Genomic DNA, 25,628 nt, shown 5'->3' with positions numbered 1-25,628 from the left:
GTCAGACATACCTTTCATTCTTCCATAAACATTTATATACTACCACCTTATACATGTCTACAGACATAATACTTATATTTAAGGCCTAAGAGATCAAAGTTCTTCTGAGGCTAGGTATAATCTCAATTTTAAAAAATCCCTGAAAGGGTTAGACAAGAAACTGGAGAATGGCCATGGGGCATATTGAGAACAGGTTTGTCATTGTGTATTGGCTGTTTGTCCTGCATCAACAGTGATCAGACAGCCTTTCTTTAAATATGTATTTTTATATTAATAGAATGGACAGTTTATTGATCTATTAAACTCAAAGGAAGGACCTGTGTAAAATGCTTAATCTAAGAAAATGTGCATCTTCTTATGAGATAAGATGCATAGGTTTCCCCAAAAGTTTACGGATTACAGTTTTCCCACTTGACATTTAAGTATCTTTCTATGTATTGTTTATTTCACTTCCATTGTGTAATTGTCTTCAAGCACCATTCATATCTAAAGAAAGTTCCACCCAACATCAAATCTAGACATGATATCCTTAATTGCAATGGTATAATTTAATACAATATCATTACATTTAAATACATACATATATACTTGTAAATCTACTTATTTTGAGTACAACTTTATATAATATTTTAACAGATAAAAATATAGGTTTTTGAACCATTATATGTATTTGTCTATGCAGTAGCAAACATACATTATGGCGAACTAATAATGAATTACATATGATACTAGATTAAATTTTGTAGAAGGATTAAAAAGGAAAATGATGATTTATGTTTAAAATATAATGCTAATTCATTATTTACAAATAAAAATTTCTATACACATTATATTAAATTCACTCATGTCAAGCTTACATTCATATGATATTCACAGAAAATTCATTACTTAAGTTTAGCAATGAAATTGGATTTGGCACTGAGCATTTGACAGCTTGTGGACATATCACTCTGAACATGTGGAGGGGGACACAATTTACCTAAGGAACATGGTACAATCATTGGTAAAGTATGGGAGTGAAACTCCTATCTAAGTGGGAGTGAAACACCTGGGTTATTTTCATTTCCGGATTTGAAAATGAGGTCCATTGCTTGAGTCTGGAATAACTTACAGACATCTTCATGCCAAAACAGAGCAGACATTCTGCACCTTGAAGCTTTTTCCCTTGCTTGGAAATCAGGGAGAATTCATGACAGAGTGTATGATGAATGTCTTGGGATTCTTCACTCATTCATTTGGGATTTTAATACTTTAAATATCATCTTGCTTATCTTTAGCAAATTTTATGGGTATGTGATTTTTGGTAACTTTTGACAGTGTATTTAAGATCTTCAAAAACAAAACAAAATGCCCTGTTTATTAGTTTAAGCTCTTTAGTTAGGTTTAATATTTTGGGTAAGGCAAATGTTTATCTCCTACTTACCACTAATATTATTTTTTCACAGTAATTAAATTAGGTTATTTGGACAATTGTTGACTGAGAACATTATAAACTGTAATGCTTGTGACAGGAGCCTGATTTGCTGTGGCCTCTACAGAATGAATGAGACTTCATGAAGTGCATAACGGAAGCACACACCTCAACCATCTGAGGGGAGGACACACGATGATGAGGTGTAAAAAATCCACTCTTTCATCTGTGTTGGGCGACCTGATGGGTCTGAGATAGTGTGTTCGCCAGAAATTGCATCCCTGTCATTAATACATTTTCACGCCAAGTCATCTCTTTTTTTGTCTGTGTTTTCCTTGACTCTTCTCTCACCCCATATTTGAGAATCTCTGACTCCTTACTTGCAAGTACTCTGCAGTTACTGAATTTATTTTAAGAAAAACTGATGGATGAAGGAATTCTCTGTTCCTCAGGTATGTACATGATTAGATATAGTGGTTCAAGTATCGATACAACACTGAACAATAGAACATTACAATATGTAAAATCATCTAACTTTACATTTTGAAAATTGCACTGGGATTTTAATCCACATTAGATAAAGGAGGTACACCTGTTGATGCTTTGAGAAAGTTCCAATTGCAACCAAGAATTCTAGGGCCCAGAGCACAAGGTTTGTACTTAATGCAGAATACTACCAACAGGGGCAAAATTATATTTAATAATGGACTTCTTGAAAGACATGTACACACCAGATATTAAAAACAATGGCTTCTTCTCTTTAGGACTTGTGTCTCCTTTTTGTTTTCTATTACATCTTGAAGTTTAATATATACACTTGTGGGGGAACTGTCTAGTCCCTAAAAATGGCTTATGTGGAAAAGAACCCAGAGTAGATCCTTAACACTATAAACTATTCTACTAATGAATGTCCAAAAATGAGTGGGGCTTGTTGTCCAGTCTCTTGGTGAGTTGTTTGGGAAGTGCTGGTAATAAATATGCAGTGAATGCATGCTGTTGCAGCAATTACCACCTGCAACAGGTGTTAGACAATGATCTTTCTTTACAGATGGCTCAACTTGGCTTCCAATTCTGACATAGAAAATAAGCCAAGATATTATATTTGTAAGGTTTGACAACACTTAATATACTAGAGTTGGAGATAGAAATCTGTTTTTCCTCTTCCCCTTTTCTTAATTTTCTTCTTGACTTATTGCTGTAATACTTCCCAATAACCTTCCATGCTTTGCCTTGGACACCTTTCCTTGAGCATATGGCAATTGTGGACATCCCCAAAGAGCTAAGTGCTTTTGTTTTCCCATCCCAACATGAACTCTATTTTCCATCATTGACACCTAAAAATCTCACTATTAAGTAAATTTTTGTTTCTGTTGCTTGTGCTTAGAATAATATATGGCATCACTGGGAAAAAAAAACAGATTGTGGGGCTAGGGGTGTTGTTCAGAAGGTGAGCCCTTACCTAGCATGCGCAAGGCCCTGCCACGGAGCTCCAGCACCACGCAAAATAAAATCTGAAGAGAGAAAGGGATGGGAGAGAGGGAGAGTAAGGGGAGAGTGGAGTGAGGGAAGGAGAGAGGAAAATGGAGAAGGGGGCAGAGAGAGGGAGGGGAGCATGGAAAAATGGATGAAGATAGTGTGCACACGGAAGAACAAGAAAGGGTAAGAGAGCACACATTGAAAATTGAGCAAATGCCACATTCAGATCATGGAAGAGCAGGTTAATCCACACATGGAGAGAAGTGAACTGGTTAACTCCTTAATTTACAGTACTGATAGTGAATAAACGCACAGCCTACATGTTGCAGTAATTAAACTGGCACCCAGTGCACTAGTCTCCTTTTGATAGGCTCATTAATATACACTTTCTCTTTCCATAACAGACAAAAGTAATATTTGGCCACTTTCTTTGGCTGGGGATTATTAATCTTTATATGCTTAACAAAGCTATTCAAAATTAAAAGTGCTATGATGAGAAATAAAGCTGTTGCTTTCACACTCACTTCCTTTTCACTGTGCAATTGATACTTTTCCTGAACTCGTCCATTATAACTTATTTTATTCCTGCAAAGCTTTCCCCCTTAAACATTTATATTTTAATAGGTGTTAGATATGCTCCGAACCTTCTTTCCAGGCCTACCCTACAGCAGTGCTCTGCTCTATATAGTTTAGATGGGGTCATTGTAAGTTATCTTCAGTCCCAGATCCCTCTGGACTGGAATCAACATCAAGGAGAGCCTCTTTATTGGTGAAAGTTGAGCTGAGAGTTAGGCTCTGTCGAGGTTTCACAGGTGCAAGTTCATTTAACTTGATGTTTTCATTTCTGACTAGAATAGTCTTGTCCATGTTCTCTTCACTGTGCCTCGAAACGACGGCATCGAAGACATCTAGTTTTGGAGGCAAGGTTCCACTTTCAAATAGATATTTGGCTAGATAAGAAACACAGATGTTGGTCAAGAAAGAGGTAACCATGGAGAGAGTTTTAAAGGGGAATCTCTGATTGTATATGCCATTCTTGTCAGTGTAATAACCAGGGTATAAGATTAGGGGCTGCAAATATAGATATGGCTCCCCTCCAGTAATTCTCAGGAAAAGTCCAAAGATGTAACCTGCAACAGCCCCATAAGTGTTGGTTCCTTTGATGAAGAGTACACAGAGCAGCTGTGGGAAGATGATGATGTACACCAGGTCAGAACTCAGGTACCAGAGCCCATACACAGTCTTGGTCAGCAAGGCCATGGCTGTTGCAGATGCTCCAAACACAAACACGGTGATCCTCATGATCCACACAATTTCTTTGTCTGATGCCTGTGAGGAATCAATGCAGGGTCAACTTTGCAAACACCGTGCTGGCTCTTTAAGTGATGAACAGAATAAAAGTCCATGCTTAAAACTGATTTTACACAGTCGCCCATGTCCAAAGCTGATGTAACCTATGGACTTGGATACAAGGACTTCCTATATCATATGATGTCAGGCATAGAGCTTTTCTCCGAATGTAAGGAGATTAAGCTGAGATGAGCTAAGAATGGATGTCATACATAAAATATAGCAAGGTAAGATCTCACCTACATGAGACACTGAGAGTATGTACACCCTTAAGGCTTGCCTTTGTAGGAGTCCTACCATTTTCAAAGATAAACTACTTTTTTGGTGCCTTAAACCAGGTGTCTCTTGGAAATTCTCTCGGTACAATTTGTACACGTACATATGTGTGTGCAAATAAACATGCTATGGTGCATGTGACGAGGTCAAAGGACAATTTGCAAGAGTCAGTTCTGACCATGTGGGTCCCAGGGATGGAACTTGGGTCATCAAGCTTGGTGGGAAGCACATTTCCTCTCCTGAGCCATCTTATTGGCTCCAGTGGGTATATTTTGCTGACTCTGATCTAGGAAACCTGGTGAGAAGCCAAGTTTTACATGATAGATAGAGAAAAGCTCTTGACCGGGGTTCATTGTCCTTCAAAGACCATAGTAGCAAACTATCCTACAACCATTTGGATCCAGAAGGAAAATCAAATTGGAAGGCTACCATATGTTGAAAGTATCCTTTGGAATTCAAAGACCGCAGCAGTGATTAAAAAAAATAGTGTGAAGTAGCTCACCATGACTTATGGCTGCCAGAACTCTCTATGATTCTAACATATTTAATCAGATTAAATGTTTTCCTAAAATTTTGGAAGCTGCATTTTCTTTTACCAGAAAAACAATAAATTTAAGCTACAGTAACATGGCAGTTTCTCAGGAAATAGTTACACTAATACATTCGTTTTAGTGTGAAAACAAACAACAGCATACACTGCTGTGATTCCTTTGCTGGATAAATGAATTCACTACCTTTAAATATGTGTAATATGTGTATTTAACCCATATAAGGGCTGGATTGCAATATATATTCAATGTGCATGCACAGATTGAGTATCCTTTATCCAAAGTGCTTGAGAGCAGATGTGTTTTATATCCAGACAGGTTTATTTTTGCATTTTGGAATATTTATATGTTCCTAATAAGGTACTTGGGAATGAAACTCAAGTTTAAATGGAAATTAATTCACATTTCATACATACCTTGCAGGTATGGCATGAAAGTAATTTTGTAATTTTGAGACTGAAACCAGGTTTCAGAATATGGGACCACCCACTTGCTGATTTTGAAAAAGTTTTGGAGATTGGACAATACCAAATTTACCATTTCAGCTGATGGAGATTCAACCCATAATAGTATATACATAATAAATAAGCAAATATAGTGGCAATGACAAAATAATAATGACAGATTAAAGGGCTGGTCTTACATTTTGTCTGAAGGACAGCTGGTAGATATTCCGAGCAAACATGGAACTCGCTGACAGGATGGAAGAGTCGGCTGAGGACATAACAGCAGCAGAAACAGCCCCGAGACCAAAGAAAGAAATGTACCCAGGGCAGAGGTACTGCAGAACAATTGGGAGAATCATGTCTCCTTCCTCCTTGGTCTTGGGATCTGGAAACCCATAGGCAGTCTGGTTCCAGTCTGTGGAACAGAAACAACCATCACAATTGAGAGTCCCTGTGTGGTCCACTGAGGTGGGAAATCCCTATGCTGCTAATGTAAGATGTCTGCACTGCCTGGCTCCTTCGAGGGTTGTTAGCATTCAGACTTAGTCACACCTGTGGGGCCCTGGCATGCAGATATTCTTTGCGTGCAGTTGGTGTGTATTCAGAATCACAAACAACAAACTTCCCTAAACTGAATATCTCCTTCAGACCACTTGGAGCTGAGTGGATGCCTGAAGCTCATTATGTGAGCTTTAGGGACCTGTGCACACAAAGAGAACATAACCACCCCCCCTCATCCTTTTCTGGAAGATATTATAGCAACCTCTGAAGATAATGTAACAGCCTTGGTGCTGCGTTTGAGTTAGTTTTCTCCTAAGCAATTCTGTCTTGCATAGGATTTTCTTTAGGAGAAAGGAGGGCAGGTCATGCTAAAGACTGCCTCTTTTCATTCATGAGGTTCAGGTTTCTTGGAGGTCTTTGAACTTGGTCTAATATAATGACTTGAAAGGTAAGTTTATCTTCGAATATACTGCTTCCACTTTGTTATTGTGTGTGTGTGTGTGTGTGTGTGTGTGTGTGTGTACGTGTACCCATACATGTATATCCCTCAAGTGCTACAGCATATGAGAATGGAGGTCAAAAGACAGTTTGCAGAGTTCAGTTCACTCTTTCTACCATTTGTTCCAAGGATGGAACTTGGGTTATAAAGTTCACTGGCAACTGTCTTTACCCTTGGGCTATGTCACTGTCCCTGTGTTGTTTGGTTTGGTTGCACCCTGTGTTGAAGAAAACAAGGGACCTGGATTTGTACACTTATAAATTAGTTGGCTTCTTTGATATTTGGTGATCTTCCTTGATGTTGTAATGTCAGAGCTAAGCAGTAGTGGTTTTCTTGGATGCTGTCATTCCCCCACTTCTGGTTACCGTCACCATTAAAGCCATGCCTACTTGCTGACAGGGCTAAAACTTCAACTGAGAAATTAAGTCTCTAGAAATCATAACCAGGAATGTACACTCAATCCAAGAAAACAGGAAGCTGTTTGCTGGTTTCTGTTACCCAGCTTACACACACACACACACACACACACACACACACACACACACACACACACATACACACACACGAGGCAGTGGGTCCATCTGCCCTTGTAAAGCAAACCATATTTTCTTTTTACAGAAGCAGACACTGACGAGACAGTTTGCCAATGTTTTTGTTATTTAGTTTATTTTATGCCATGTAGGAACATGGAAGGGGAAGATTATGTGAAAAATCATGACTCCTGTTTTAAAAACTGAAATGAAAATAAATAAAAATAATTCAAAAACTGGCATTACTTTTTAAGAGACAATTGGGTGGATGGTAAACCCTTCCTAATCTATTTTAATTATCTCTACATAGAGAATGCTTCCCAGGATGGGTTAATATTACATATTTTATCCCATGTGTTAAAAACTGCCTCATAATCACACTTAAGACAGCTGTAACTTAGTTCTGCAGTTCATAAAATGCTCTACTGACCACAGATCTCAGTTTCTGCCATTCCACTTTTATGATCTTATGTTTATACCTCCTCTGGGTCTTTGAATCCTCAATCCTCAAGGTAATGTTATTGATATCAGGCAGGGAGGTGACTAGGAAGGAAAGTAGAGCCCTCCTAACCATGGTCAGTGCTCTTACAGGGAATCTTGCTCCCCCTTTCTTCCATGGGAGAAACATGAGAGACAGGAATGATTAAGTTCAAGAAAAATAAAGGCAAGACTTCTGAAATGTTTCATAGAGGCCAAAGGGGAAATAAATATTTTATGTTTCTCTTTTTTGTTGTCTTAGCATTTGGTTTATCTTAACCAATATATGTATTGCTTAGTTTCTGCAGGAAAAGTAAATATCCCTCTTGGTTAGCAAACTATTGCAAAAAAACAAAAAGAAAAGCCTAAACTCTCAGGTTCACAGTGGTCCATGGAGACCAGGATGAGAGTGGGAGGATTGTCTCTTAATCCGGTGGCTTACAATTTTTACTTTTCTTTGACTCATCAGGCAGGGGCTTTGGGGAGCATATAGAAAGTTTTCAGTGTCCATTTCTACCATTTATAGTTAAACTCACCAAGGAGGAGCCAAATGGAATGGTATTTTTAAGTCCCACCCCTCCCCTCAGGTTCTACTTTGTGAATCGCAATTAATCTCCTGTTTGACCTGAATATGGTGGCCAATAGACCAAAGTTGGGTGTTTCCAAATGTTTCATTATCGAGTGAGTAACAAGGACCAGGTAAAGATCTTGGAACTAGAACTCCATTTGTTGAATGCTATAGCCAAGGCATAGTAGGGTCATGCAGAAAGAATTAGTTTAATGTGTGTGGGGGGAATGGGATATGAGATAGAGACAGCCTTTTAGGGGCTTGACACACCCTACCTTGCAAATGTGACAAAAGTGCAAGAGGTTTACCTGTGGAGGCTCCAATGGCTCCAATGCATATGGACGGCAGAGCCATCACCAGGCACCCAAAAGCTGCGAGGAAGGACAGCACCTGAGCATAGGTGGCTGAGGATGAAGAGAGAACCCTCTGGAAGTAGGCTTGCCATGGAATTCCACCCAGCATCTGCATGAGAACCCAGGGATTCAGAGTAAGTCAAATGAAGGAGGAGGCGAATAGAAGGATTATTTTCCAGGAGCTTTAAACACTGCATCAACCAATTGTATTTCAAACAGTTTTAGCAGAGTTGTGAACTGTGCAATGCCCTCCACAGACCACAAATCCTAACTGCTGTAACTGTGTTTGCTGAATTGTGAAGTTGTGGCCACTTCCACGTTTGTCAGCTTAAATTCTGGTCTTCTGGGCAAAGGAATCCATGTCATTATCGGCTCTGGGTGAATTCATTGTAGCATGAAAATGGAGTCAGCATGAGTCTAGTTAGTGTCCTTGTTAATAAAACAAACAGAAGAGCAATAAAAAAAAACATAAGGGAGGTTGATTGCCTTTTCTATCAAGTAAGGACACAGCAAGAATGTTCTGTCTATGAAGGGTCAGCCCACACAAAACACAGCCTGCCAGTGCCTCGGTCCTGGACTTCATATTCAGACTGTGAAAAAAAATTTTGTTGGTTTCAAGCCAGCTTGTTAAAGCAGCCAGAGGATCTCAATGCACGTCACTGGTGACTTTTTCCCCTCTGTCACGGTTTCTCTCTGAAACAGTCCTAGCTGTCCCGGAATTCACTCTGTAGACCAAGCTGCCCTCAGACTCACAGAGATCTGCTTGTCCCTTCTTCCTGAAGTAAAGGTGTGGGCTACCACTGCCCATCTAATGGTGATTTTTTTAAACACTGGACTCCTTGCATTGTTTCTCTTTATGACTACACTAGACAGTCTTTTCTTTTCCTTAGTTTACCTGTTCTTAGCTGCCTTAAAATTACCCAGAAGTCTTCAGTTTATATTGAGTCAGAAATTCCAACCGTCATAATAAAAAAACTAATTGAGAGTCTGAAAATATGTAATGTAGCCCAATGAATATCTATAGACATTAATCACAAGAGAATTGTGTGGAAAGACACTGTTTTCACACTCTTCTAGGAGAGTCAATGCATTGTGGTATTTTACTAAGGGGGGTGTATAGAAAGCTCAGAAACTTTAAAGAGAGTATCACAACTTTTGTCTATATTCATTTTTAATGAATACCTTATGGTGATATGATTTTTCAATTAAATAGCATTTATGTTAACAAAGAATATGTAAACAACTGGTAAATGTACATAGATACACAAGAAGTATGCTTAAAATTGAAGACACAAAATAAAAAAGATTGATGGTGTTGAGCTGCTGTGTAATTGGCTACAAGACACATGCATGGAAACAAAACTGAGAAACAATTATTTGGGGTTATGAGAAAAGGTGATATGTGGATGCCTACATAGAAATCAGTTAAGTCCGCTGAAGTGACATCTGAGTTGGACATGTAGGAAAATGGGAGTCTCTTGAAGAGATGATAATATGAAAAAAGTAAAAACACCATGATAACCAGGCACTGTGGGACCACTGCCTACATCACCATGATACTCAGGCAGCTGTGGGATCACTGTATATAAGAAATTAGTAGTGTTCAGGGTACAGAGTAGTGGTCAGAGAAAAACATGGAAGGTAATTGACTTTCCCCTGAAGTATTGACACTTCTTCTATTGTTAGAATGGTAGAAAGTTGATATTCACAAAGTAGTATAAAAATAAGGGAATAGATGAAGGAGCTTGCTATGTGACCTTGTATCTTTCCTTCAGGGATTTAACTCTGGTGTGGCTGTCTTATTTATCTTAGTCTTGTCAAGAACAGTTCATGATATACTGAATCTAGAGTAATTTCCCTTCCTGTACAAGTCACACTTTTAAAAATTAAAAACAAACAGTTGAAAATAAATTCCCAAATCCATAATTCTATTCCTCAAATCTATATTCTTCTAAAAATATTTTTCTTTCTTTTTAAACCTATAGGTTAATATGTCATTAGCAGCCCCTAAGTCCACAAGTGATAGGAATTTATGCACTTTTAGGAACATACCACCCTGAACATTCATAGTTTCTAAGTAAAGTAAAATCTAGCTGTGTTTTCAAAGAGACAAATTTATACACTGAAAACCTAATGCCAATTTGTTGGTATTTGGAACTGAATTGAGATTTGGCAGACATAATCAGATGGTAAGAGTGGAGCTATTCCAAAAGAGATTGGTGACCCCTGAATTATTTACTTATTCTTTACACCATGGCAAGGCATGGTGAGAAGTAAGCAGCCCAGAACTTGAGAAGAACATTTGACAGAACCCACCTGGTGCCCTGACCTTAGGGTCTACTTCTAGATTCTTGAGAAATAAATCTCTGTAAGTGGTTACTTTGTTGTGGTAGCCCTACTGATGAAGACAGGGCAATTTGAAAAATGAGTGTGGAAGAATGACAGTAGGGAAACCAAGGTAAGGAGGCTTTAGGCCTAATGTAGAGCCAGGTAGGGATGGTAGGACTGAGAAAGGCCTCTAGTGCCATTGGTCAGACTTAAGAATCATGTTCAAATAGATATGTGGAAAATAATCAGAAGACCAAAGACCATCAGGGCTACAATGCAAAGCTGAGTTCTATGGTTTCTCCTTTCACTGAACACATGGTATTTGATGTCCAACAATTGGGATCATAAGTCTGATTAAAGAACTGAATATAATGTTTTATTTTACAGATGTGTCTTATGAGGACTTCAATGTGGTATGGGGGAAAGGACCTTGAGACTCCGATGCTCTGCTTTAATTCCTAGCACAGGCACAAGGTTGACAGACAACAAGTTGTCTGCTTTTGCCTTTTATTATCTCCATGTAACTATAAACACACTGGAAGGCAGGTGCCATGTCACAACTCACTTTTTATATTCATAGTTACAATGTATCCCAGTAGAAAGAAAGCCAAGGGATTTCTTAGCAATCCTTATGAGTGAAACCACTATTGTAAGCATGCTTTCCCCCAAGTTTTCCTGCTTCTTACTGGGAAATTCTTTATTGGGAAAGACAAAAGCAGTTTGGGTGTTGAGGAATTGTTAATATTCAGTAAAGTGGCAAACACATAAACTCATAAAATATTACAAACCCTCTAACGAGGAAACAAAAATAACCAATTTTCCCTTCACTATAACCAATTTCTTGCCTTGAAATCAGATGCAACGTGCTATCTCCATATATAATCTCTTTAGTTAGCAGGATCATAAAATCTGGTTGGGTTTGCATGGTTCTTCCTTCTTCCTTGACCTGCTCTCTGCCATGATTTCCTCTATGAACTTCTCTGACAGTCACACCAAGGTTTCATGTTTTTTGAGCCACCTCTACCTTTTGAGGTCTCTTCCTTTGGAATCATTCCCTATTAATGTTTTCCAACTTACCTCATGCACTGAGGGCCAAGACATGTGACTCCAGTCTTCCAAGATGGGAGTCAATTCAGATATGGCTATGAACCAGCAGGTGAAGCTCTAAATACACATGTGAAATCTTAAACATGTCTTTGATTTTTATGAACAATTAGGCCGCATTTCTCGAATCACAGTGTGACTTACCAACAGCAGAAAATTATCAAGCCAGGTGTAGATTTCAATTGGTTCAATGGTTCCCAGCCAGGGACTCTGGTATTTGGCATGTACAGCAGTGAATCCAATGTCTGTGACTGCAGGATGTGACAGGGCAAAGGGGACACTGATCCACTGGAACAAAGAGTGACATTAGAGCATTGGTTATGAGCTTAACTGACCAGGATATGCATGTTCCTAGTTCATCTTTCTCAGAAGTGACACAGCTTGATAAGTTGCTCTTTCTCAGACAGAGAAGGCCAGAAATTATGTTGTTTATAGGAAGCCATGAAACATGGACTTAGAAAACAGTGAAAACACACATTGAGTACTCATGGGTTTGACTATGTTGCATCATATATACCATAGAAGCAGTCAGCTGAAAATTTGGGGAAAGAACCATTCCATCACATACACACACACACACACACACACACACACACACACACACACACACACACACACACACACACCACTCACTTTTGTTTTCAGTGAATTGGTCAAAGATATATATCCATTAATATCTTAGGGAAAGAGGTTTTTGAAAGATGTGCCCCACACTGGTAGACAGGGCCAGAGCTGAAGGATTTAGGGGGAAATGGGACAAAAAGAAGCACACAGAGACTATTCAACTTACAGCAGGTTACGTGGAGTGAAGTCACTGTAAGATGAAAATGCTTTTAAGTCACAGAACCTACCAAATACCACTGCTGGGCAGCAAAGTGTGCAGAAATGTGTTGGTCATTTCCTTGTGTAATTGTATGGCTAACACGGATCTGCAGTTGTCTGCCACTGCTGAGCATCAGGGAGGATTGAACTCAACTTGGCAAGCACAGGAAAAGAGGCAAAACGAAACTTCAAATAGATGCTTCTCTTGATTGTGGTTGGCTTTTGAACCATTGTAAAATCAAATATCCTAAATGGAAGTATCTCAGTTAAAGGATCATTTACATATGCTCCGTGTGTGTGTATGTGTGTGTGTGTGTGTGTGTGTGTGTGTGTGTGTGTGTGTGTTGGGCAACAGAGCTTGCTGGCAGAGGAGTGAATTCTGGAAATTAGAGACGAAGACAGACTCAAGAAGAAAATCTTGAGTTTCATGCTAAAGGATTTTAATTTTTTTGTAGATAAATCAAAGCCAGATGACATTCTCTGAAGTTTGGCAAATATTTCGATTTAATGTCATGGATATTTCAAAACAAGAACAAATGGGAGTGCAGCAGGTCTCCTATGCCTCCTGACAAAGTTCTGACAACCAGCAGTGATGTTGGGAGTTGAATGATGTTTAGTAAGAACAGGGTGGCAGAGTCAGCCGTCTCTGTGTTAGAATTCCTGAGCAGGAATTCCTGAGCAGGCAACAGGAGTCAGAAAGGGAAAACTAAGTAAACCAAGTGTTCAGGTTCAGATCTCCAAGGATTATTGTAAAACCCACAGAATTACAGAGTCTGAGAAGGTATCGTTAAGGTATAGATTGATTATGTATGTGTGTATAGGAACTAAATCTGGGAAAATTATATTTAGACAGCCAATTCTATAGTGGTTTAATTAAGAAACCCATAATTAAGTAGTATTCCTTACTAAATAATACACACATGATCAAATTTAGTCTAGGAATAAAAAGACTAGTTAACTCCCATAAATTATCCGCTTAGTCATGCTTTATGGCCAAAATTTCCAAAATATATCCCTAAATAATTTGCTTTTCTGTTCCTATAGCAACACACTTGACTCATAAGTCTGTATGCCATAAGTTCTGGTCTCATGTAAAGCAATGCGGCAGGATATACTTCGTTGGTAGACAGACTCTCCCCTGGGGTTGGGCTTCTTGGGATAACAAGAGCATCAATTATGAGAGTTGCCATTGCCTCACTGACCTCGCCTCTGACACTCCTGAGAACTGCTTTTGTGTTGTCTGCTTCCTTTATGGATGGCTATGATGATGTGGGGTAAAAACCAGAACACTGCACATCTGCTTAGTTTGGGCAGTTTAAAAATAAAAAGTGGGAATTCTTGAGCAAATGAAATTTTGTTAAATTTGTAATGTGTGAATGATATTTCATAACACAAACAGTGTCTAGGAGAAGAATGGGAAATGCGGGTTTTGTGAATATATGGGAATTAACATTTACAGTTTGCAGTTAATGAATTACTCTGGGATATTATTGCTGACGACATAAAGTTACAATAAGAAGTTGTGAGAGTCATTTTTTTTCATTTCCAAACATGGATGATAAAATTTAAAATAGTGGATATTTTTGCTATCAGAAAAGTAAATAACAGAAGAAAATCAAACCTATTTTGATCCTTATTGGGAAAATGAGTATGCATGCTTTCTCTGTGGCTCTGTACAAGGACAGCTGGCATGATGCTTTCATTTAAATGAGACTGTGCACATGGGCCCATGAAACAGAATGGACACACCTTCCCATTTATGTCTCTTTTATATGAATTGGGTGCTGTACACTGTCATAAATGCAATTGTTATTTTGCACTTTAAGACTTGAGGATGCAAAGTTTCAAAAGTAGACTAGGATGTATTGAACATGCTCACAAGTGCTTTCACTGTCATCCTAATACTACTCATGCTTCATGGTGATAGTATTCCTTACTTAATAAGACACATGTGTGATCTGATTTAGCTGGGAATAACAGAAATAGTAAATCTTGCTAATCGCTTATGTAAATAAGCCCCTCATCTTTAGATCCCTGTTATAGTTTCTATGTCCTGTCAGTCACCCTGTAGTAACTAACAGAAGACAAGGAGACATACTTTGCCCACATTGCCACTGAATTAATTTTGATCAGGAGATGACAGTGTTGCTGATGAATACCAAAAGGGTATTTTGATTTAAACTAATAGTGGTGGGAAGCAGGATCCAGGAATTTGTAGTAGTTAGAGTTAGAACTAGAGCATACCTTTCTGTCAAACACAAAAATATCCAGGATTTTTTATTTAACTAGTTCATAGAAAAATCAGTATTTCAAGTAGTATTATATCTACTGTGTATTTTTGAAGATGGAAAACTCATATATACACTGATGTTTTTCTGAGTTACAGTAAATATTTTTTTAGAAGGATAAGACAGGGAGGGAGAGAGGAAGGGAGGAAGAGAGGGAGGGAGGAAAGAAGGGAGGAGATAAAAAAAATTAGGTGGTGTCACTTACCAGTCCAATAAAAATGCAGAAGAGTTGTACAACATCAGTATATGCCACAGAGTAGAGCCCGCCCACTAGGGTGTAAAGAATGGCAATGAGTGCAGAGACAATGACCGATGCGTTCACATCCACATCTATGATCACGCTGATGGTGGCTCCTAGAAGAAAATGACCAGGCATCTCAGTGATGAAGGGACACTTCTGCTTCCAAAGTGAAATCCCAGCAGATTTGTCCCAGGGCCTTGTAAGGTGTACAGAATAACAACGTGGAAAAGGACTATTATGTTAGAAAATTTATGTCTTAGTAAATGAAGTATGTTTATATTTACATAGAGCAGGTGTCAAAAATGTTCTTAATGTTGGTGTTTTGCTAGTTAATCTGTGTAAGACATATCTAAAACACATAACAACAGCACAACTAGAAATATGGATAAAAACAGCTCCATTGCCAGAACTTGTAATGTTTTAACTGTATGAAATTGTGACTTAATTAAACATGTACAACAGACTTCTTTACAGCCATAAAGAAGTCTTTCTGAGAGGCATGAACACCCATTTCCATAATTTACAATGAATATTTATTTCTATTTTGCCTTCTGCTAGCCCACAATAATGAGCAAACCCTACAAGATACCAAATAACTGAATCAGATTTATAGGAGAAACTAATAAATTTGATAAATTGGGTTATCAACTTCTTTTCTCTCTCGAAGACTCCAGAGGTATCTTTAAATTGTTTAGTTGGTAAATGTGTGGCTTCTACCCAGAGCATGCTGAATAATCTTGGCTCTGAAAAATCATAGTTTTGGGACTGGAAAGATGGGTCAGTGGGTAAGAACACAGATTGATCTTGCAGAGGACCCTGAATCAGTTCACAGCACCCAAATGCTGGCTAACAACCATCCATAACTCCAGGTCTAGGAGATCTTACATCCTCTTCTGACCTCCATCAGCACCAGGCACACCGTGCACATACATATATGCAAGCAAAATATTCAAAAACACAAATAAACAATTATAAATTAAAAAAAAGAAAATTATACTTTTAGTATCTTCCATCTTCAATATTTTTGCTTTCTTGCCTTATGGCATTGTTTGCTGGTGCTCATCTTTCCACTGAGAATTTTATGAATGGGCAGTTTGAAACACTGCTGTCTCTTTCTACTCCTTAACAGGCATGCTCACTGTGTATACCACCTACCAGGGAGAAACATTTATTATGTAAAGGGCAACTCACATTGTTCTAAAACAGCAATATAATTTTTTTGCTTTAACTATGCTAATAGGACACTTTCCTTGAATGGAAAGAGCAATATTATAAAGAAGTATGATTTAAATGCAAAAGAGGCCAATTATCAGTGCTTTTAATAAATGGTAGAGTTACTGTATGGACCTTTAACAGGGTATTTTTTTTTCTTTTTCTAAGGCTTGTTTTTCATGCTGGAATTTTAGTTGCAAATCTCTTGTTATTTATTTTTTTGGACAAAGTGTTGTGCTTTTATAACATTTCCAAGTAATAATACCATGAATTATAAGCAATTTAATCACAGGCAAATTTCATAGCACTTGTCTTTGGAGATATTACATTGGTGGCAACTCTGTGACTTTAGAGAAGTTACCTTCCTTTCTATCACAACTACATTTGGGTTCAATTTTTTACGAAAATATTTTCTATATGATTACATTAATTGTAGTGAGGAAAAACTGCATCTTCCAACCTCCTGGTGTGAAGTTATGAAACAAATTATTGAAATTAGCTACTAGAAATATAAGCACACATTCCATTCAAGCATCCTCAGGTTCCTGGCTAAAAATGATAATCAGACATAGCCTGGCAGCACTAGGCTGGTATTAACTGGTCCTCACTGGAATTGGTTGGTATCACAATGCAGCATGATTCAGCAATTTGGTGTCAGGTGAGAGGACACAATAAGTAAGGAAGAAGAAGTAATAAAAGCCAAAGGTTTCGGGAACTTTCAGGATGTCAGTGTTACCCATTAGCGACTGATGGATTGCGTCAAGGCAACATAGTTTTGCTTAATGCAGGGGACAAAACATGGGAAGGATAAACGCTTGAGTCATGCCTGGAAGAGGTTATTCAGGAGAGAAAAGTGAGAGAAGACCAGATGTAGAAGTGACGGTGCACATAAGCCTGTGACTGCAAACATCCTCGAGGGCCTCTGTGAAGCTGCTCCTACCCAGAATGCACAGTGAGAATGATCTCTTTCGTAGCTGTGTTACCTTAAGTCAATATCTGTTGTGATTACAGAGGAACGATTTTCCTATGCTTTCAGTTCCCATGCTCATTCATACTGAGGCAAAAATGAATGCAGGTAGATTTTATACTTGTTCTTTAGTGTCCCAAGATTATTTCTTACAATCACTACTTTTGAAACACATCCAGCAATTAAAGAACAAAGGCAATAAGGTTATAGTACACATGTACTGCTAGAGCATAGATTTCTACTGAGGGCAGTAGTATGTGTGTATGTATCTATGCATGTATGTATGTATGTATGTATGCATGTATATAGTTGTTGATTATAATATAAGTGTATGTGTGTTACTTCGTAACTGTGTGTATGTAGCCAGAGATTGTTAACATATTTTCATATACCTGAAATATAGGTACTGACATAGACACATATCAGCAGTAGTAATTATATCATTATATCAAAGTACAGAGTTTATCTGCTGTATTTTGCATAAAATGCCATAGAAACTTCAGCTCATTAATTCTATTCTACTTTCAGGACTTTTGTTCGGAACTTTGTTCAGCCAGAACAAGCATTTTCTATTCTGTTATTTAGCCCACTCCTTTCTGTCATACCTCAGCAGGTAGTCTTTTCTTTAACCTGGAATTTCTGGTGTCAAAACTGGTGGCAAACAAACTCCACTTGTTTCTCAGCTAATGAGAATGAGGTTGGGGGAGACTGTTCTTTTTATACATTATGTCATTAGGCTTTTAGTTGAGGACTGTTGTCTAGCATAGGGGAGTGCCATTTTTACTGAGTTATTGGAGTATTTTATAAACTAACAAATAGTCTTTTTTATCTCACTATTGCTTCTTTCCTTCCGTAGTTAGAGACCAAGACCATGATCTTAGGGTGTATAGGAAGTTGAGAGGACAGGGAGACAGTTGGTATGAACTAATCTCTGATGGTACAGAGGCTACATAAGATAATACTGGAGCCAGGAGACAAGCTTGTGGTCTGTCACACATAACATAGAAGATCATTCCCTTTTCTCTAATCACCTAGTGCCTGGCTGTGGACTTAAGCCTTGGAGAAGAGATGGGGAACCCTGTTTAGGACAGTGCCTGGATATGGCCACCTGACCCATTGAATAGGGCTGTGGGGGTCCAGCTCCTCAGCGGTTCACCAGCTCCACACAGGGTAGCCTAGAACAGGCCTGCTTTGGATATAAAGGCAGTGGAGTGACATTGAAGATCTTCCATAGTCCCACTGAAAACGTGGGAGGTGAATCCAAAGTCCTGGCAAGTGGGTTTGTAAAGTGTCAGAGGCAAGATGGAAGGGTCACAATTCTGGAGGAGAAATACACAGGGACGTAATGAGAAGAGAGAGCAAAGGCACTAACATGTCTGTAGATCCTGTTGAGATTTTTGGTTTCAAAAGAGAAGAGAGTCAAGAAGCCTGAATTTAGAGAGTTGGCTACCAGAGGAGGACAGAACTGAAAGCAGAAAGACCTCTGCACTGGCTCCTGTGAGGAAGGCGTGGCTGAGGCAAGGAAGAGGGAGAGGTGGACAGAGGCCAGGAGGGTGAGTGACAGCCAGAAGGAGAAGTGAACAGCTAAGAATGATCTGAGAGCTGATTTGACTGGCAGAATGCACTTGATATTGTGCACAGCTTCTCCAGGGTTTGCATCTCCAGTTCCCTCGAGAGCCTTAGGCTGTTCATGTGTTAGCAACTGGCCATGATTGTTTTCACCTCTAAATCTGCATCTTCAAGAGTAGACTGGGGTCAAAAGAAGCTGGGGACTGGAAACTTTTCATAAGCTAACTATAAAAAGCAAAAACAAACAAACAAGCAAACATAAAAACCACTTAAACTCATGAGAGAATCCTCGCTGTGTTCTGTTAGTCTCAGTTTTGTCATTAATTGGCCATAGTATTTTGCTTTCACAAAAACTGACATTGATGTGTCAAGTTGGATGGCTTTGCTTGAATGCCTTGTCTGTTCTGTCCACAGGCTGTGAGGTCCCATTTCTCTACAAATGTTACTTAGTGTTGGGAGTCACACATTATTTTGTACTTGCCTTTAATAGGACAAACATTACCTAACACTGTTACTAATTTTAAAAAAATGTTTAAGGAGTTTAGTTTTACCTATGTTTATCAGTTTTAGCATGACAGTCACTAATAGGGAAAATGGGAAGAGACAAAATTAAGATAGTTACCAGGTGAATAAAGATAATAGTTTATTTAAATTTATTTAATACCACAGATTCCCCTTAGTCTTTGACTCATGGGCGATATTTTAAAGTTCTAATCCAAACTGTACCTTTTAGTTGTGTTTAATTAATTTAATTAAGTTGAGCTCAATTGCTTTCTAGATCATAAATATCCTACAAAAGCAACTTTATAACACCTGGCCACACTGTAATGATGTGATTCATACTCAAAACAAATAAAGCTGAGATCAGGCTTCACCTCTACAGCAATACTTCACTAAGTATAGAACTTCTATTGAGATTTCACAAGAATAAATACAATTTGGATATGGCTTCAAAGAGATTCTAAGAGGCCAAACCCTATGTTCAGGCACTGGATACTCAGTAGATATATCTTCTTACCTAACGCAGAGAAAATTGCTGCAGCCCAGAACATCTCTCCCATCAGTGCAGGGATGAATAGCAGGCCACCCATGCGCTTTCCGTAAATCTGTTGAAATGGGTCTAACATGGTCACATACCCCTTGGAACGCATAGGTTTTGCAAAGAAGAGACCACCTAAAACAAATCAAACAAGTGCTTGTGAGACCAAAGGCATGATACATACCTTTTACTATATATCTGTTTCCCTCTAAGACAATGAATTTTTAAGGTATCTTTATGTACTAAGAAACCTTTTTTACATGTCTTACAAATATTTTACCAAGAAATATTTAGCAACCTAATGTAAATTCCTTAGTGCATCAAACAGTTCAGTGTCCAATGGGCAATTGGATGACATAAATGAAGCATGTGAATTGAAAGACATGGACCAGGTTCATGTGCATTAAAATACTTAGATGAATTTGTGTCACACAATTCAACATTTAGACACTTTGTGTCAGTACAAACTCCAATAAAAGCATTTTGTGTAGCAAAATGGGGACCTCTCTTATATAATATTCAAAATTTTAGTAGTTTAACTTACTGAAAGGAACAAAGGAACAATAGAGTTGATTAGGTTTTAATGACATATCCATAGTACTTTTTTGAAAGAAATAAATCACAGTTGTTCAAGAAATTCTTAAGCTGTTCTAGTAGCCACAGGATCAAAGAGGTTTCTATACAGTTCGTAATCAGGAGATTAATAATCCTAGCATCAGTGGTGTTCTGCTACATAACAATTTCCGGTAATTGCTACTTAGGAATTTTCTCCACAATAGTTGTTCACATCATTTGACTTATTATTTACACTTTGTGCTGAGCACTGAATGTGTCACTGGGATCTCAACACCCACTTACCTAAAATCAGACTCAGAGAATATCCAATGGGTGCCTGAGCCCATGCTAGACCACAGCCTGGTCCATAAACTGCTTCAGCTGTCCCATTGATGTAACCTCCTCCAACCCAGGTGGCTGAAATAGAACAAACAGCAGGGTTATAATGCTCTCTTCACTTGCTGTGCCCTGGGCCTAACCGTCCAACACAGTGGCCACTGGCTTCATGTGGCCATATAGACTCTGCAATGCAGTATTCTGTTAGATATGTTTTTTCAGCTATATTAAAGCAGGCAAGGAAATGCAGACTTTTGCTAAGCAAACGCAAGCCAAGACTGACAGACAAGCTTTACTAATTCTCCTAACAAATCTGATCATGCATTTTTCAATATAATGTTTTATTAATTCTTCCAGAATTTCATATAATGAATTTTTATCATATTCAGCCCCACACCTTCCCCTAATGCCTCCTAGACCCATAATACTTTATTCGTACTGGGAAAATCAGAGTCATCAGAACTCCAATATTTTGTAATTTCTGTACTTCTAAGAGTATAACAGAAAGATTCAAAGTGACCACTGTGCACAATGTATGTGGGATGATGAAGGTCCCAAGCTCTTAATACTCTCATCAGACAGGAGACTGAGTCATCACAGAAAGAATGCAACAGAAAAGAATACATCTCTATGTATAGAAATCTTGTCCATACCACTGAGATGTGATTGGCTGTTTTCATGCCAGATTTTGTCTCCCTTTTAATCCAAGAGGCAAAAAAGGGTGAGGAGAGAGAGAGAGAGAGAGAGAGAGAGAGAGAGAGAGAGAGAGAGAGAGAGAGAGAGAGAGAGACTGTGTGTGTTCGTGTACATAAAACAGCACTTAAAGGAAAAAGAAGCCTTGAATATCAAAGAGAACAAGCAAGGATACATGGGAACGTTTGGAGTGAGGAAAATGAAGTGAGAAATGATATAATTATACAACTGTATTACAATTTCATAAATGAAAGAAATAATTATTAGCTTGAGAAGACTTTTCTGGTGAGAAACTTTAGGCACATTTAACATGAAGTTTAGGTACTAAACCCTGAAGAGAGCAGGAAATGTATAGCAGCCACTCCCATCTTCACATAAGCTTCCAGACCTATAGTGCAGGCAAATAAACACTGCCATTTGTTCATTTTCTCATTCTAGATCCTGTTAAAATTTTAGAGTTTTTATTCTCTACCAGGCACACAGAGTTAGTAACAAGGATCCAGAGAAATGTACGCTTACAAGGTTCAGAATCTGAGATTTCATCTTCGAGCTAAAATGGCTGAAACCAATAACATGCCAGCCATACCTTGGCACAGATTGAAAATGGCTCCAAGATCTTAGGAGCACAGAGCTTCTTAGCAATGACTTTTCAATTCATGACTTTGCAGTCCCTCATCCAAAAAATCAAATCTGTGCCTGAGAGATTGCCCTTATTATAGAACTGAAAACATGGTCACTCACCATGATGTCAAACAGTCTTTCCCATTTGTTATGGGGTTAGTCCTTTCTAGGCCACAATTTGGTTCCACGTTTACGTATATTTGTTTCAAATAATGAGCAAGAACATATAAGATATATATTTTAAAGGAATCTACATTTCACTCTCTATTTCTTATGGAATGCACATAATAAGTGAATCTAGTGAGGCTCAAATAATATGGTTCAGATTTGAAATGAATGGTCATATTGACTAAGGGTCTTCTGAACTTGGAGAAAGAATTGTTAGCACATCAGCTAGACTATGATAACACTTTACAAGAAACAGCCTCATTTGGTGATTTTTATAGTCTTTAATTCTGTCATATTTTTAAAAATTCTGTATGTCATGTAAGAACAAATTCTTCAATATTGTATGACTCTATGAAATAGATTATAAAGTAGTAGAATATTGTAGCAATCAGCAATGAATAAAATGATTGGTCATTCAACAGCTTCTTATTCTCACAATTTTTTTGGAAACAAAGTGCTTTTTTTTAAAGAGACAGAGCATACCAGTGAGAGAGCTGGACACAGCACAGCATGGAGGGATCCAGAGCATGGCCAGCCAGACTTGGCCCTGATCTTAGCTAACTAATCAACTCGGGAGACTCCCTTTAACTCTGCAGCCCTTGCATAGTGTCCACGGTAAAGATCACATGAATAGGTGGTGAGTGAATGCCTGAATTCACAATGCATTTTTACTTGACAGATAAAAATCTACTGTCCATACAGGATGCTGTAGATTTCAGATGGCCAAAATGAAGGTGTTCCAAACATGGGGACCAGTTTCATGGGATACTTAGGTCCCTAGCTGACACAGAGTGTGACTGTCTTTAAACGACACTTCTACACAGAAAGGGATATTTCATTTGGATATGATTTCTAGTAAGATATTTTCCTCATGAGATGTCAAGAGTTCCAGTTAAAGCAGATTCTTGCAAGTGTTAAATATTCACTAATTGAGGCTCAGACGTAAGTGTTGCCAGTCCTTTACAAGTTTATATTGTTTTCACAATTATTTTCAATGACCAAGACAAATTTGAAAAACCAAAGAAATCACTCTGAGATCAAAGGAAGAAAGATCAAAGGCCTCTCCTAACACAAAGAAAATTATAAAGGAAGAGAAATGCAGATGCTGATCTGGGAGTTTTCTTTGAGGACACACCCTGACCTTTTTCTTTTGATATCAAGGATCCTGGAAACCTTACTTTTAGTGTTGTAGATTGCTTCTTTTAAGGAAAATGGTTATTGAGTGAGAAGGTAGGCTTCTAACAGGCATTAATTAGACTGGAATTGTAGTGACTCCAAAATGATTTATTCAGGCTAAAAATCACAACTAGTTAGTATTCCCTTGTCATTTAAGCGAACTCAGTCACAACCTCATGCTTGTATTAATGGATGTATTGAGACACCATGACATTAAATAACAGATTCACAACTTGAAAGCCTATGACTCTGCATTCCTACACCCCTTTGTTTTACCACTAGCTAGTCAAGAGGGACTGAATTGCTTTGCTAATATTTAGTCCAGTGATTTATTTTAAATTCATTTTTGTCGAGTACCACTAAGATTAAACCTTTTTCATTTAAATTAAGCATGAAGTTACTTTAAAATACATAAGTAGTTGGCTGAAAGAACTCCAAAGAACAAAAAGCAATGTTTGCTTTCTCATCCAGAACACAAGCCAGCATGAGAAGGAAGCATGGGAACACCTACCTGTCATGGTAAAACCACCAACCAACAAACCAATGTCTCGACCCCCAACTATGATGGCTTCGCTGCGCTCTCCTGCATTGCCGCTGTTTTTGGTTTTCCATGCTGCCCATATTCCAACCAGAAATATAAGGAGGTAGAACAGGATGATAGCTACCAGTCCTTCTACATGGAAAGCCATTTTTATTTAAGGTAACGTGCAGATCCTTCCGCAGTGGGCTACTTCATCAAGCCTTCTGGAGAAAATACAGCAATGCATTATTAAGCAGCCAAGCTCTATGCCTACACAGGCTGCCAAGTATAAGCAGCTGGCTCCAGACATCCCTTAAAAAAAAAGCTTGCATTGAAATTCCCTTAAACTAGTCGTGGCCAACAAGTGTCCACTACATGGGTCTGCTTCTGCTTAACAAGTTAATGCTTTGAATTCTGAAGAAACAGAAAAAAAGGAGTGAACACAAACACAATTATAATAATTTTTCTATTGTATAAATTCTTTCAAGTTGAAATTAAGTCTGATTTGTATTATAACTAAGTTCTTCTGTCAAGAGATCGTTGGCAACGAGTATTCCTGTATTTGCCCTTTGAAACCAAGTCGTTATTTCATAACTGTTTGTTAATTTAAGTGTATCCTAAAGGAATACTCCAAGAATGTGTGTGTGTGTGTGTGTGTGTGTGTGTGTGTGTGTGTGTGTTCACTATTCAACATCTACTTATCCTTTCAGAGGACTTCAGGGAACAGGTCCAAAAGTAACCCATTTAAAATACATCAGTTGTGGTTTAATTTACTGTGACAACCAAATATGTTTTCATTGTTTAAATGAATGACCCTCCACCCTCTCAATCTTCCTTTGTCCTTAGTTCCTATCATGTCCCCACCCTTTGCCTTGTTGCCTCTTCCTGGTCTCTTTGAGAAAAGGAATTTAAATCAGGCAGTGTATAAACCACAGTCACAGATACTAAGAGTGAAACCAAGAGGACTGGTGTCAAATTCTGAGTTAAAGCTTCATCCTACGGAATTCTTGGTCTTTCCTGTCTCGCACTACCTGAGCTATTTCCTGCACCCAATTCACATGCTTAAGTTTCTGTGGGAGTCTGTGCTTTGCAAATTGGGTGTTGAGGCGCTGAGTACAAGCACTCACCTCCGGGATACCAGGGAGCTCTGGGGAGCCTGGACCTGGTGGGCCCCGCCTACGGGAACACAGAGTCAACAAATTCCCCCTCAGCCCAAGCTCCCAGGCGCTCAGCTGCCCCGGCTTCCCCTTGTCCTGAGTCTCCAGAACCCAGAATCTGCAGCCACAAGTGCTTTTCAACCTTGCGGAGGGTGCATCCCCACCAGGCAGAGTCCGTCCCTCCTCCCAGAGCCCCCGAGGGCTCTGACACAGCTCGCGCTCCTGGCTCTTACCTGGGCGTCACCCCGGAGCTGCTCTGGGGGTCCAGGCGCTCCCTGATCCTGCCGCTGTGCGGGGCAACGAGGGAGGGAGGCGCGGGGTGAGTGGAGGGGCTCGGTGGGGAGCACGCCGAGGGCTGCGTGGGGCAAGGCGATCGATTGGGGTATTGGGAAAAGTC

At 38.8% G+C, this 25,628-nt stretch overlaps 1 protein-coding gene across 1 annotated transcript; it reads right to left on the bottom strand.

Moving 5' to 3' along the window:
• Positions 1 to 411: 411 nt before the first annotated feature.
• Slc5a7 (solute carrier family 5 member 7) lies at positions 412 to 25,628 on the bottom strand. The gene is made up of 9 exons (XM_005075354.4): positions 25,465 to 25,628; positions 24,066 to 24,298; positions 20,864 to 20,977; positions 19,985 to 20,140; positions 15,183 to 15,331; positions 12,012 to 12,155; positions 8,391 to 8,544; positions 5,705 to 5,922; positions 412 to 4,216 (listed from the first exon to the last, which is right to left on the bottom strand). The coding sequence occupies exons 2-9, from the start codon at positions 24,241 to 24,243 to the stop codon at positions 3,587 to 3,589; spliced, it is 1,743 nt and encodes a 580-aa protein (XP_005075411.1). The 5' UTR covers positions 24,244 to 24,298; positions 25,465 to 25,628; the 3' UTR covers positions 412 to 3,586.

This window comes from Mesocricetus auratus, unplaced genomic scaffold (assembly GCF_017639785.1).
Source record: "Mesocricetus auratus isolate SY011 unplaced genomic scaffold, BCM_Maur_2.0 Super-Scaffold_100021, whole genome shotgun sequence".
Classification (NCBI taxonomy): Eukaryota; Metazoa; Chordata; class Mammalia; order Rodentia; family Cricetidae; genus Mesocricetus; species Mesocricetus auratus.
The sequence above is the reverse complement of the archived record's forward strand: the minus strand, read 5'-3'. Positions and strand labels throughout refer to the sequence as shown.